Source organism: Capricornis sumatraensis, chromosome 6, assembly GCF_032405125.1.
Source record: "Capricornis sumatraensis isolate serow.1 chromosome 6, serow.2, whole genome shotgun sequence".
NCBI lineage: Eukaryota > Metazoa > Chordata > Mammalia > Artiodactyla > Bovidae > Capricornis > Capricornis sumatraensis.
Window position 1 is genome coordinate 57,001,507 of NC_091074.1, and position 14,079 is coordinate 57,015,585.

At 36.7% G+C, this 14,079-nt stretch overlaps 1 protein-coding gene across 1 annotated transcript in view; it reads left to right on the plus strand.

The window, feature by feature from the left end:
* The window catches only part of TMC1 (transmembrane channel like 1), a 166,598-nt gene that overhangs the window by 69,360 nt on the left and 83,159 nt on the right, over positions 1-14,079 (plus strand). The window contains exon 4 of the mRNA XM_068973590.1: positions 2,213-2,341. Coding sequence (XP_068829691.1) covers positions 2,213-2,341 — 129 coding nt within the window. The remainder of the gene's footprint in view (positions 1-2,212; positions 2,342-14,079) is intronic.

Here is a 14,079-nt window from a genome sequence, read left to right on the forward strand (position 1 = left end):
CCTTCCAAGGAGAAAGTGTCTTTTAATTTCATGGCTGCAATCACCATCTGCAGTGATTCTGGAGCCCAAAAAGATAAAGTCTGACACTGTTTCCCCATCTGTTTCCCATGAAGTGATGGGACCAGATGCCATGATCTTCATTTTCTGAATGTTGAGCTTTAAGCCAACTTTTTCCCTCTCCTCTTTCACTTTCATCAGGAGGCTTTTTAGTTCCTCTTCACTTTCTGCCATAAGGGTGGTGTCATCTGCATATCTGAGGTTGTTGATATTTCTCCCAGCATGAACTGATTTAGTAGGTATAAATAATGACTAGGCTAATAATAAATAGGTTACTGGAAAGGTGAAAAGAAAACACTAAGTATCATGGTAATAGCAACTATAGGAAGCAAATAGCACACCATGGGCTGGAGGAACAATGGAAAGAGTTTGAAATTAAAACCTAAAAGCATAGAGGAGAGACCCGGGGAGCTGAAACTACTGCAGAGGGGGTGATGCTCAAGCGGTGCTGGTGTCTACAGCGCAAGTGATGAAGCTGGTTCTGCTAATGTTGGAAAAACTGGTTAACTAGTCTCACCTGCAGCTATGGGAAGGTCCTGCAGCTCTTGGGGGTGAAAAAGAATTGCTGAAGAGTAAGCAATGTCACCCCACTCCAGTACTCTTGCCTGGAAAACCCTATGGATGGAGGAGCCTGGTAGGCTACAGTCCCTGGGGTTGCTAAGAGTCAGACTCGACTGAGTGACTTCACTTTCACTTTTCACTTTCATGCACTGAAGAAGGAAATGGCAACCCACTCCAGTGTTCTTGCCTGGAGAATCCTAGGGATGGGGAAGTCTGGTGGGCTGTCGCCTATGGGGTCGCACAGAGTCGGACACGACTGAAGCAACTTAGCAGCAGCAGGAGCAAGCATCCCACAAGAGGCAAACGAGAAGCCAAAGGAGAAACCAAGTCTCTCCTTAGTATACTCTATTGGCAGCCGATTATGACAGCAGAATATTGAGCCAACTGACAAACTAGAAATGTGTCCTACAGAGTCACAGCCACAGCATCACAATATTAAGCCTAAAAGGGTAAATTTGAAGTTAAGTGACCATGTTGTTGTTGTTCAGTCACTAAGTTATTTCTGACTCTTTGAGACCCCATGGACTGTGGCACGCCAGGCTTCCCTGTCCACCACCAACTCCCAGAGTTTGCTTAAATTCATGTCCGTTGTATCAGTGATTCTATCTAACTATCTCATTCCCTGTCACCCTCTTCTCCTTTTGCCTTCAGTCTTTCCCAGCATCAGGGTGTTTTCCAATGAGTTTGGCTCTTCATGTCAGGTGGCCAAAGTATTGCAGCCTCAGCTTCAGCATTAGGTCTTCCAGTGGATATTCTGGGTTGATTTCCTTTAGGATTGACTGGTTTGATCTCTTTGCAACAATAACTCATAACTGAAACAATCTCTTACCAAAAACATTCTTCTCTACAATAGGGCATTACATTCTTCAATTTATAAACCTTGTTGCTCATGTTTAGATTTTGTTTTCTTTGAGTTTTGGACCCTTTGATATTTTTTGCAATTCTAGGAATACAGAAGAGAAAAGATCCATCTCATTTGCTCAGTGAGAAACTAAATTCCTTTGAAGGCCTCTTCAAAGGATTGACTTCTATCAAGTACACTTTGAGTTCAGTTTTATCAATTGAAGTTTTGAGCTTAATTAACAGATTAATTTACCTTAGAGGAATAGATTCTTTTTATTTTTTCCTATTTCAGTTTTTCTCTTTCTCTTGAGACAGGGCTAACAAATTTTTTAAGGGCACTTCAAAGACACGTTCACCTCTAATTTACCATCCTTGTTGAAAAATAAAGTTTTTTAATGAAATGTAGAATTGAAGGTGGAAGGTATACAGGGGAACAAAGAAGAGAAGAAAATATGTTAATAGCTTTTTATTTCCATGGATTTTCTGAGAATTTGGGACTATGGACATAAAATGGTTCCAGGACTTCAGAAAATAAATACTATTTTTAAAGTTACAATAATTCCAGAGATCCTGCATCAGCGTTCAGCTATAAGCTCTAAAGCTTATGGATCTCAGCATTCACTGTATACAACCAAGTTGTTATGCATTAATCAGCTGAGTATCTTATAGCATACTTTAAGTTTGGAAGTCAAGCAAATCTTAACTTTACTAAAGAAGGTTTTTTTTTTTTTCCTCTTTTTTTTTCCTTAAGGGAAGAAGAAGAAGAAATAGATGCAGAGGAACTGGAAAGATTGAAGGCAGAGTTAGATGAGAAAAGACAAACAATCGCTACTGTCAAATGCAAGCCTTGGAAAATGGAGAAGAAAATTGAAGTTCTCAAGTATGATGCCACTTTTCATAATTAGAAACACTTTCCTTGCTATTGATTTCCAAAATTCTCTATTTCCTATACATTATAGATAATACTATATGTAGTCCATCATTTAGATAAAGCACTCATTATATATAATGTTCATGGCCATTTAATGTATCATATGTTAACATATCATATATGTACATATACATACTCAGACATACATATATATATATATATATATCACTAGAGAGGCTGGGATAATGATTATAAAAGAAAACAGCCATAATTAAATTCATTTTTTGGAATCTTACAATCTCTGATCACCTTTAATCATTTGCTCCTTGAACTGAGAATTTCCTTAGTTTAATACATTCATTACTATCTATATTTGAATTTTACAAGTTTGTTGGATTGCACACTCTAGTTTCTCTGCAGGGTTCCAGCCTCAAATGATACATTCATGTGACAGCTCTTATTAAAGCACAGGGAGGATACTAAGCCAACTGAACAGTAAATGGGATTCCAATTAAGGGTTATGCTAATAGCTATTCCCTGGTAACATGTCAGCAACCTAGTTTCACTCTTATGTTGAGTGTTGATGCACTCAGAGACACATAGATTTATAAACTCCTGATAAAAAAAGTCAAATGATTATCCCTTTCCTGGGACTGCAAGCAGATTTGCCTCCGAGGATCACACTTTATTTCCTTGCCATAGTGGTTTGGGAAGCGGGGCATGAATAAAAAGGACGTGTCTGTGATAACAACCATGTTTGCATCTCACAGATGTGATACTGATTGCATTTTCCCCACAGAATCATTTTTATAAACGGTGGTAAATTTCCAAAGCTATCCCTCCACAAGCCTATTTAACTAATAACATTAAATGCTTAGTGTATATATAATAACGTTAAAATTAGGGGAAAATGTTTCTGTCTCTGGTGATGAAAAAAGAACTGCAGCAGCTATCAGGGTAATTCACTACTAATCTTGGCTCTGCAAGAGGTTGTACATTATTTAAGGAAATAGCTTAAACTTCTGGGACCTCAGTCACCCTGTATCCGAAATAAAACAAGATATTCAAGCTTTATCCTATGATGTGGGAACCTAGGTGTCATTTCTAACAGTATTGTTTTGTGGAATAAAGTTTTCTAAGTTCCAAAGAGCGGTCTTCCCAGAAAACTTCTGGAACACCACACAGCTGTAGGCTGGGAACTCTCTATGTTTGTGCATGTATACCAGTCATAAATGAGGTCAAAGACAAGTAGCATTCCTGGTTCAATGAAGCTATTAATGTATATGCGTGTGCATGTCCATGTGTGCGTATATGTGTGTCTGTTAAAATAGTTTCCATTCAGTGAAGAGATAGTGACGCTAAATAATAGGTTTAAAAAATATCCTTACTTAGCAAAACAGAAGTTTGGCAACCTTATGTTGGTTCCCAAAATATGTCTTAAAATATTGCTGACCATGAAATCCCCAAACCCGAAACCACAGGTAACTGTATGTGGAAAGTTGTAAAATGATATAGTAATAATATTTTGAACTTTCAAAGCATGATGTGAAATTGAGTAAAAATGCCAGGAAATATATCCTCCCTTTCCATCTGCATGGAGGTGTGGAAATAGCCCTTGCTCTTCCTTGTCTGCATTTTCCATACAGAGCAGTGGAGAAGGGATGGGCGTCAGGCTTGAGTTTGAATCTCAGATCTTCCATTTAAAAGCTATGCAAATTTGAATGAACTGTGTAGTCCTCAGGTTTCATATGAAATTTTACTATTTTACAGGGTTACTGGACTCATAAAGTGGGTTATTTCATATGAAACACTAATCAGGGTGCCAGAATATTGCACAAAGCTGGGAAATACAACTTGTAATTATCATTTTATCTCAGGACAGACTCAGTGTTGTCTGATTCCCTGCAGTATAACAGGAGAGATTGGGAGGGTATAGGGCTTATCAGGACTGGGTGGGAGCAGACTTAGCCATAGGCAACCCCAGGAGCCTCGGGGGATGCTGGCACATTGGTATAGCAGTCTGGACAATCTGGCAGGATGCACAACTGATTTTGATGCTCCAAGAAAGAAAAGAGGGTATCTTTACAGTTCAGCAGAATCTATGGTCAGCCACTTCTAGATTTTTCAAAATGTACCCACAAGATCATCTTGTAGCAGATTCCAGATCCTGGGGCCTTAGGCTGGAGTCCTGGGTTTTAGCCATTTTTAGACACAGGGAGAGATAAAGATTGGGATGGAATGAAGGGCAACACAGGTCCTATTACTAGAGCAGAGGTCAAAAATGGGGAGTCTGCAGCTGAATCTAGATTATAAATGGTTTTTATTTGGCCCAAGTGCTTTTTGTTTCTTTTTCATTATTATTTTTTAAATTATGATTAAATATATGTACCATAAAATTTAACATTTTAATCATTTAATAAAAATAATAATTTTTTTCTTTGATCTTAAATTTAAAAAGTAGAAGATTTCACATTTTAAAATTCAGATATTCATCTTCTCTTGGACAAGAAGAAAGTGTGGTCCACATTCCTACATGAAAATAATAACTAGGACTAAGCAATTTCTGTCCCCTGCTAATAGGGCATTCACTCTTCAGTGTGCACAGTTCCCAAACAATCCACATCACTTATTCATGCTCCTTGGCTGGACCTTATAAGCTTTCATTTGTTTCCTCCTACACCGTGCATCTGGGGAGCAAGTTAGACGTGCTACTGAGACAGTGATTCAGAAAGTTGGGGTGAAAGCCAGCTTGCAGAATGGAAGCACAGATTTAGGCCCAGAGAAGAAACAACTGTGGCTTCTTACCTGTCAGCAATGCCCACTGTCTTGTGATGATTCTCCAGAGCTAGAAATGGCTCCTGCTTTGTGGCTTTGCAGTATTCTGCACAGCTGGTACCATTGGCCACGATCAGCCTGATTCTTTTTGATTCAGCCTCTGTGATAAAACTGTTGGTACTACAGTGCCTGACCTATTTCCCTTTGCAGGTTTCTGAATGCTGTATTGAGGTTCTCCTCCAAGGGTCCCAGTTACATACTGGAATCAATACTTCATAGTATTTACATGCAGGTCAAGTTGTCCCTGGGGCTTCCCTGATGGCTCAGAGGTAAAAAATCCGCTTGAGGTGCAGGAGACATGGATGCATTCTCTGGGTTGGGAAGATCCTTTGGAGAAGGAAATGGCAACCCACTCCAGTATTCTTGCCTGGGAAATCTCATTGAGTCACAAACAGCTGGACATGACTTAGTGACTAAACAACAACAATAAAGTTTTCCCTACCCCAGTGTTATTAAAACATGGGAGCCGGCATCTTTCCTGCTACCATTTATTCCTTTCAGAGACTTCAAACTCTGACAGAGTATGTCAGTGGATTATGTTATTCCCAGAAGTAGCCTCCAGTCATCACTTCTGGCTAAGTCGATGGAATCCAAGACACTAGGCTCAATATAACTGGAACAGATATTTTCCTCATGGGTTTGGATCTGTATCTGGGTTCCAAGTTTTCCCATCTGGCTCTGGACTCTGAAAAAACTTGTGAAACTTCTAAAACAGATTTTTACAGAGGGTCATCGTTTTAAGATGTGTTTTAGTGTAAAGCCTCAGGATGGAGGCTTATGGTTCTGAGGATATATATTGTAGGAGACCCAGGTATAGTTCTCATAAGCCATAATTCATCTTGGGACTCTCAAAAATTTTTGGAGATGGGTTATCGTTGTCAATAACTAATGATTTCTAAATCAAAGAGCTGGAATTCAGATTTTGAATTCAGATTGTGGAACACACTGACTTTTTTAATCAAAAACTTTATTCCTATTATACAGATGAGAAGACTTTACAGAGGTAAGGTAGCCTCACACAGCTAATAACTATTAAGGTGAACATTCAAATCCAGTTTTCTTCATCTGCAAAACCTCATAATTTTCCTACTGTCATACTACTTCTTATCAGAACCATGTTTTCCAGCAAAATAAACAGTCTTCCCTAGACACTCTGGTGGACTTTCTCACTTTGTTTCAGTCTCCTCTCCATTTGTCTGCAGCCTATAGTTCTTCCAACTGAGTTCTATCCCCTTCATGAATTACTGTCTCCCCGTGGTCTTTTCTCTGCCGAATCCTGTAGAAAGAGAACTCAGATAGTCTCTCTATTATTCATTTGGCTCTGTTGTTGTGCCGCATTATATCGCATTTTAAAATTGTATATAAATCTCTTTTCCTTTAGAATAGATTTTGAACTCCTAAGAATATGACAGGGGTCTGACATCTCTATTTCTTCAGGGTCTAGCCTTTTGCTCTGTACATCATAAGCATTCAATTACTGTTTCCTGAGTATCACTGTTCATGGTGATTTCCTTTGTTGTTGGACACTCATTCCCAAACCAAGAGAACCATTAACATGACTGAGACCTGTTAAAGGCCTAGATAAGTGTGTGAGTAAAAGGCAGGAATGTGCTGAAACTTTGATTCATAGTGTTTGCCAATTTCCATGGTGTAAATATTCCCATTATGATTAATTTCAAGCTACTAACAGTTTAAGAACCAGCTCACAAAAGTCCTGAAAATTTAACAGTCAGTGGCTGAGTCAGCTGCAGCACCTCAATGGCGGGGCGGGCGGGAGGGGGGAATCTAGTGATGCCCTATGATTAAGCTTATATTAGAGAGATCTTAACCTGGAGCAGTTAAGAGCAGAAGCTAAAGAATAGAACCTATTTATTATGATATAACATATTTCCTTTACTTAAATTCTAATCAACAATGAAATGCTTAAATTAAGACTACCTGTGAGAAAAAAACCAAAAACATAATTCTATAATTTCTGGACTCTAAAGTTCAAAGTGCTGTCAATCGATAATAGAAAACAAAAAGTCCCCTGTACAACCCCAAAGTTGCAAGTTATGCTTTATTTGGGGACTTTACCAAGTACTATAGCCTGGAGACAACCTCTCAGATAGGTCTGAGGAACTATTCCAAAGAGTTTATGGAGCAGCCAGCATATATAGGAGTTTTTGTTGAAAACAAACAAAAAATGTGGTCAAACATGAGAAGATCACTGCTAATCACAGAAAAACAGCCATCTCACTTTAATGATTTTAGTGCTTTTTTATGTATGGGAAGATACAAGAGTCCAGGCTCACTGAAATTATTCCTTAGATATGCATCTTAACTATCTAGGGTCAGTATTCAGTTTTTCTCCACCTGAAGTTCCCTCAGGTGCAAACTTAGAAGATGGCTGCAGTGACTGATGGCTTGATCGCAGGCAGCATTCTTTGCTCACTAAAGTGACAGCAGTTTGTTTGTTTGCTTGTTTTTTGGCCACAGTGCATTAGTAACCTCTTATCCTAGTTATTTTATCTTATCACCATGCTCAATTTCTTTTTTAAACATGTCTAGAGATTTTCAGTCTTTCTTTCTTCTTTCCTCCTATTCTGTTCTTTTCAAAATTCATCTTAAAGAGGAAAAGTTTTTATTCAAGAGTATTCAGTTCATGATTGATTTCAGAAATCATTTACCTTAGAGCTCACCTGCCACAATTGTCTGTCTCATCATTTTCATGGTCTTAGAAGGAATCTTTCCATCTTAAATAAGAACAGTGTCCCCAACAAGTCTTTCTGTCTTGGGATTTAGACTGTTAACATTTGCTGTTTTATTGTGAGTCTTTAGAAAATTACTGTGGTTGTTTTAATAATGCTTTTCTAATCATATTTTGGAATTCTCCCTTGAAGGATATTGAAAGGAACCAAATGAGAAAGTGACTTTTTTTGCTTGGGACTTGTATGTTCTGGAAACTTTTTCAGTTGTTAAAGTAGTTCTGAATTATTTCAGAGAAACATACTTTTGCCTACCAAGAATTCTCTTTCTTTATTTGTTTCATGACTCATTGAATTTTTTTAATCCATATTGTACCATTTTACCATGGTTTCCTGGAGATGTGTTCTTCATCTTGGTTTGGCAAGCTTTTCAGGTGGCACATGGACCTGTATACACGCTCCTGTATCTTTTTGGAGATCTGTGAAGGAATTTATGACTATTCTATCTCAAAATCCTGAGCATGCAGGCTAGTTAAATCAGCATGAAATTCTTCCCATATGGCTGTGGAAGGGTATTAGTCACTGAAAAAATGGGTTAAAAATGCTAATATTCAAGGATGCGTACCAAGGTTCTTGGCAATCTTATTTGCTACCTTCCATGAACATCTTCTTATCCAGAATTCAAATAATCCTAGAGTTCAAAGAAACAGGGGTTTTTAAAATGGCACTCTATAAGATAATAATTATAATAAAAATAAATGTTAGCAACAAAGAAGTTCCAAAGTTTTCTTTTAGATAGGTGACATATTGTTATTTTCATCTTCTTCTTAATTGCATTCATTGTACACTACTTTCTCATGGTATTATCAGTCAGTGTATTGTATATGGTAAGACACACTGAGTTAGTTTTTCCAGCTTACCAAAGTAACATAGCCTCCCCAAATTTTTGATAAATAGCAGTTTACCTAACTTGCACTCCTTAGAATTTTAGCGTCAGTGATAGCTAATTTTCACAACTTGTTCTTAGGCTATCGATAAATACATGATCTTTGGAAACTGATTAAAAGGAGAAATTCATTGACTATGATTTAAAAGTATTTAGGAATGCTATTAAATATATTTGATGTGATATATTAACAGTAAAAAGAAAGCAACTGTGCACATGACAAGCACAAAATAAACTTAATTTGAGAAATGTGTCCTTGTTGTTTTGGAAAAGTATGATACAGATATCAGATAAGATACTAATTATGAAGATAACCCTTAACTTTATCAGGTTTATAATAAAAGAGAATAACTAAGGCATTTTTGAAAATGTTTTTATCTATATAACCAAGAAATGGCTGGTAGAACATTACTTCAGGGGACTTAAATAAGCTTATTGCTATAGAACAAAAATAGTTACATTTTGTTAAAATGCATATACTAAAAGTAAATTCAGAGAGCAGTATATTAGAATATCATAAAAAATAAGATGAGCTGAAGAAAGGGGAATAGTCTTTCATATTCAACATATTATGTCTAAGATGTCCTGATTTTAGAAAATTTTAAACTAAATATAAATTATTTCTTTCAAATAGTCCTGCTAATTATGCTTTTGTAATATATGTACAAGCACGTGTATGTATATTCTACTGACCATATACATACATATTCACACTCAAATATCCATGAGATACATGATTCTTTGGATGAATTAATTTTTATATTTTATGCATACTATCATAGTGTTTCTTGGCCAGTGGTTGGTCATATGGGTCAGGAAAGCTTAGAAGGAAGGGTATGGAAGGAGACTGTGAAATAGTAAGACTCCAAATCAGCTCAGCAGAAAGATTAATTCACATCGGAATATACTATGCTCTTTGGATGACCTTGTGTAAGTTGTGTTGACAAATGCTCAGGAGAGACCTAGATCTAAGGGTATCTTGTAGCAAGCAATTTACCAGGTAATCTTCATTATCTGTAGAGTTCACTGAACTGCCATCATTTAAAGTTTCTTGCCCACTCTTGGATCAAAAGGCAGAACATACTGTTCTAACAGAAAACGAAGGCTTTCTAGCATTCCTAAATATCATCACACAAAATTTTGAAAAAAATATTTCATGATACTTAGAAATGTTGACCAGGGACTAAATATGAACACACAGGTGTTGTGCAGAAATATTTTACCAAAACTTTCAAAACAGAATGGTTCCTCTCATTCTGAGGCAATGCCCTGTGAATCCATCTGTTTCACAGTATTCAGAATTCATTAAACATGCTTCATTAGAATGCATATAAACCAACCAAGCGAAATTAGCACAGTCTGTCTACCAATCCCTGAATGTTAGTATGTCTAAGAATATGAGATTGTACTTGAGATTCATGGTGGAAATGTCTCCTTTGTTGAAGAAATTTCTGCAAATTTATGCCTGAAATGCCTTTCTCTGCCTACTCAAGTCTATCAGCCCTTTAATGTCCTGTTTAGTTCTTATCTCATCTACAGTGTCTTCAACAAGCTCTCAAGCTCCACTGCCCTCTCCCTTTTCACTTCAAGACTGTCTAGCACTGTTGTATAATAGTTTTATGGGCCTATATCTCATTTTTTCTTAATGGGGTTTAAGCTTCAGGAAGGAATCTCCATGTTTCTTTAGTTTTTCGAACCACTTAAGTCTGCTAAAAACATAAAACACACTCAATGAATACTTAGAAAAAATGGCTAAGTAAAAAGGAGAATGAAAAATTATAGAAATAAATTTCCTTGTTGATCAGAATTTCAGATAGGTCCTTCTTACATCTCTGTGTAGCAATCTACATTTTCAGTGCTATTCCTACCTAATTGTGAGTATAATTTTCCCACAATGAAGGTAGGGAGAGGATACACTGCCATTTTGAAAGTCTTTGGGGTTAAGAATAGTCAAGATAAGATTTTAGATTTCACTTTTCTTGTTACTCTTAACCTCTTGATTTTAAGATTCATTTGTGTCTTTAAGGACTTGGTCTCCTTAAATCTCATTTCTGCCCCAAAGTCAAAGCAATAGCAATATACTGGGATATACCTAGATGTCTTAGGGATATGGCCCGGAACTCTGCAGCCCATGTAATGCCACCCCTACTTTCAGATTTTAGTGCTGCTAATTGCATGCTCATTGATTCATTAAAACAAGACAAAAACAAAAATAGAACAAAAAATCCTTGATATAGAGCTTAATAAGATCTGGAGAGATATTTATAAAGTTACTGTTATAGATTGTTTTAGACGGAGAAAGAATTCTTTTTAGCAACTTATTTGCACATCATCTCTGCTGACAGTTTACAAATCTTAGAATTTTTTGGTGTCCTCATAGAGCAGAAAACTAGTTTATGTTGTGACCAATATCTAAAACTCAGCACAAACTTTCAGCTCCTGGGAAAATCTATATTGCCTTCTTTCTCCTCTCTCTACTATTATCATAAAAAAGGAATACTGTTAAACATAAATTGATTTTTAAATTAATCAGGTAGAACAGAATTAGGAAAACATTTAATCAGCAAGTAGAAAGAGGATCTAATGTTCTTTCTTTCTTTATTAAACTACTAAAGCCCAGCTATGTTGTTTCTCCCTTGATTCATCTAAAATTACTCTGAGATGCCTGACTGACTTCTAGGGTACAACTAAATTATGTTTGAGTTTTTAAGTGACATTTAAGCCAGCCATGAAAGTTAACATTGTTTTATACTTCCAGGGAGCAAAGAAATTATCTCAGTTCTGAAGAATTTCTATGGGTAGTAACTTTGAACTTAATACAGATTTGACCTACCTGAGCTTTGCTTTAGTTTTTTATCAATACCAGCAGCTGGCTTTGACATATCTTCATGAATGTCATCAGAGCTGGTGAAAACAGATCATTTTAATGTTTATTGCTGATGAAATGTTTAGAGGTCTTAATGATCTCTCTCTCTAATATATATATAAAATCTGTGAAATCTGTGAAGCTATGCTATTAAAAGGATGCATACCAAAATAAGCCACGCATATAGGCTAAGAGTTTATATGAATATCCAGCCAACGTTTTTGGTGTTCTTTGTTGCTTGTCAGATTGTTTCAGAAATTTTTAGTAAATTGTCCTTTAGGGATACAAGATAGAGTGAACTAGTTATTTTTCAAGATGAAGTTATTCACCAAAATAAATTTATCATGTTTTAAAATATGTAGAGCACTGCCAATGCCAGGGGTCACCAAAATAATCATATTTGATATAGTAACTTTTTAGCCCAAACCTCCAGCAACTTTTTGGCCACATAAAAATCTCTTAAATTTACTAGTCTCAACAAATAAAATTTAGTTTAGTTCTGAATTTGATCTTCAACTTGTTTACATTGGACTCATTTAGGGACCTTGAAAAGTATTGATGCCTATGTCCCATCCTTAGAGATTGTGACTTAAGTGGACTGGAGATGGGGACACTTGGCCTTTGGAATTTTTAAAAGATCCCACAGGTATCCCACAGCAGACTATTATCTAGTCTTGGAGGTGTTCATTCATTCAAATAGCATTTGTTGAAACTTACTTCTATGCCAGGTGCTATATTAAATATTGGGAAATTAGAAATTGAGACAATGGACCTTGCTTTTAGGAAATCCCAGTGCAGAGGTGAAAATGGACTGTGGGTTAACTGTAATATGTAATGTAATTACTACATAAAGGGCAGAGGTTAAATCACCCTGACATGTGGCTGGAGGTAAGTGTTAGAAAGGAAAACCAGGAAAGAGGTTATGGAGGAGCTGTAGTATGGACCTGGCTGTTGAACTGAAAATGAAAAGGAAGAAATCATGTGGCGAAGAGGGGAAGGGCATTCCAGAAAGAGGAAGCAGGTTGTATAAACGCGTTAGAAAACAAGTTATTAATACATCCAGCCTCTCTTGGTTTTCCTCTAATTCATCTTGCAAATCATTGTTGCAACATTTTTCAGATAGCACACTGTACTGCACTAATCAGTCTCCTGATAAAAAAAATGCTCATGGTGCTTATTAACATCAGAATGAATTCTGCACTGCTTAACCTGGCACTGGGTGTGCCTACTCCTCCTTTAAGCACTTGGACTGTTTTCTTCATTAGCCATCTGAAGGCCCCAGATATATTTCCATCTCTTCACCATTGTTCACACCAGTTCCCTGCACTGTAATGTCCTTCCAGCAACCTTGGCTATGTACCTGAATCCTCCTTTTGTTCAAATTTCCTTCTAACCAGCCTGCTCTTTCATCTTAATTTTTCCAGCCCTTAATTTTACTATTCATTTGGTAGCAATTAGATGATTCCCTGAATGTTTATCTATGTCTTAGATTTCTTATGAAATTAGAAATGCCTTACAGAAAAACACGGAACCACATTGTTTTTTTTTCCTTCATATGGCACGGTGCCTTGAAACAAACAAAACCCTGTATTTTATTATCATAAATCTTATTTTATTACTATAAACAAAACTGTATGATAACATTAGACGTTTAGAAGATAGAGGAACTAATTATTTGCACAATTGCCCAGTCTTTGGCCATTGGCACACACAATTTTTACAGAGTTGTAAAGATAGTGTACATACATGCTCAGTTACTGAGTCATGTCAGAATCGTTCTTTATTCTGGCATTTTACTCAGTGTATCAAATACATTTCCCCAGAAAAATAATAAATATTTTTAAATACTAATCAAAAGTACCATATACCTGTGGTATACCAAGAAACTGTTTTGTTTATGCTGTCTCAACTTTTATATGTCCTTATACCAATCCCATGAGGTAAGCAATAATGTTATTTTGAGGAAACTGGAGATATTGAGCTCAGTTCCTAGCTCTGCTGTGCCACTTACTCTCTGGGTAAATTTGGACACCTCTTTTACTGACCTAATCCTCAGTTTCCTCATCTCTGTAATGGGGATAAAAATAGTTCCCACCTTGCAGGATTTGGTGGGGATTAAATTAGATGATGGATGTAAACTGCCTGGCTTATGGTAAACATTCAGTATATTAACTGTCATTGATGTGACTTTCCCTGGTCATTTTATAGGTGAGAAAGCTTGGGATCAACAACAGCTCCCCAAAAGCACACGGCTAATATTAATATGTGACAGAGCCAGGATTCAAATCTGTGTCTCAGTTATAAGATACGGATCACAGAATTGAATAGAAACGTGGTCCTAGTCAACGGACTGTGTGTGTTAGTTGCTTAATCATGTCCAACTCTTTGTGACCCATGGACAGTAGCCCGTATA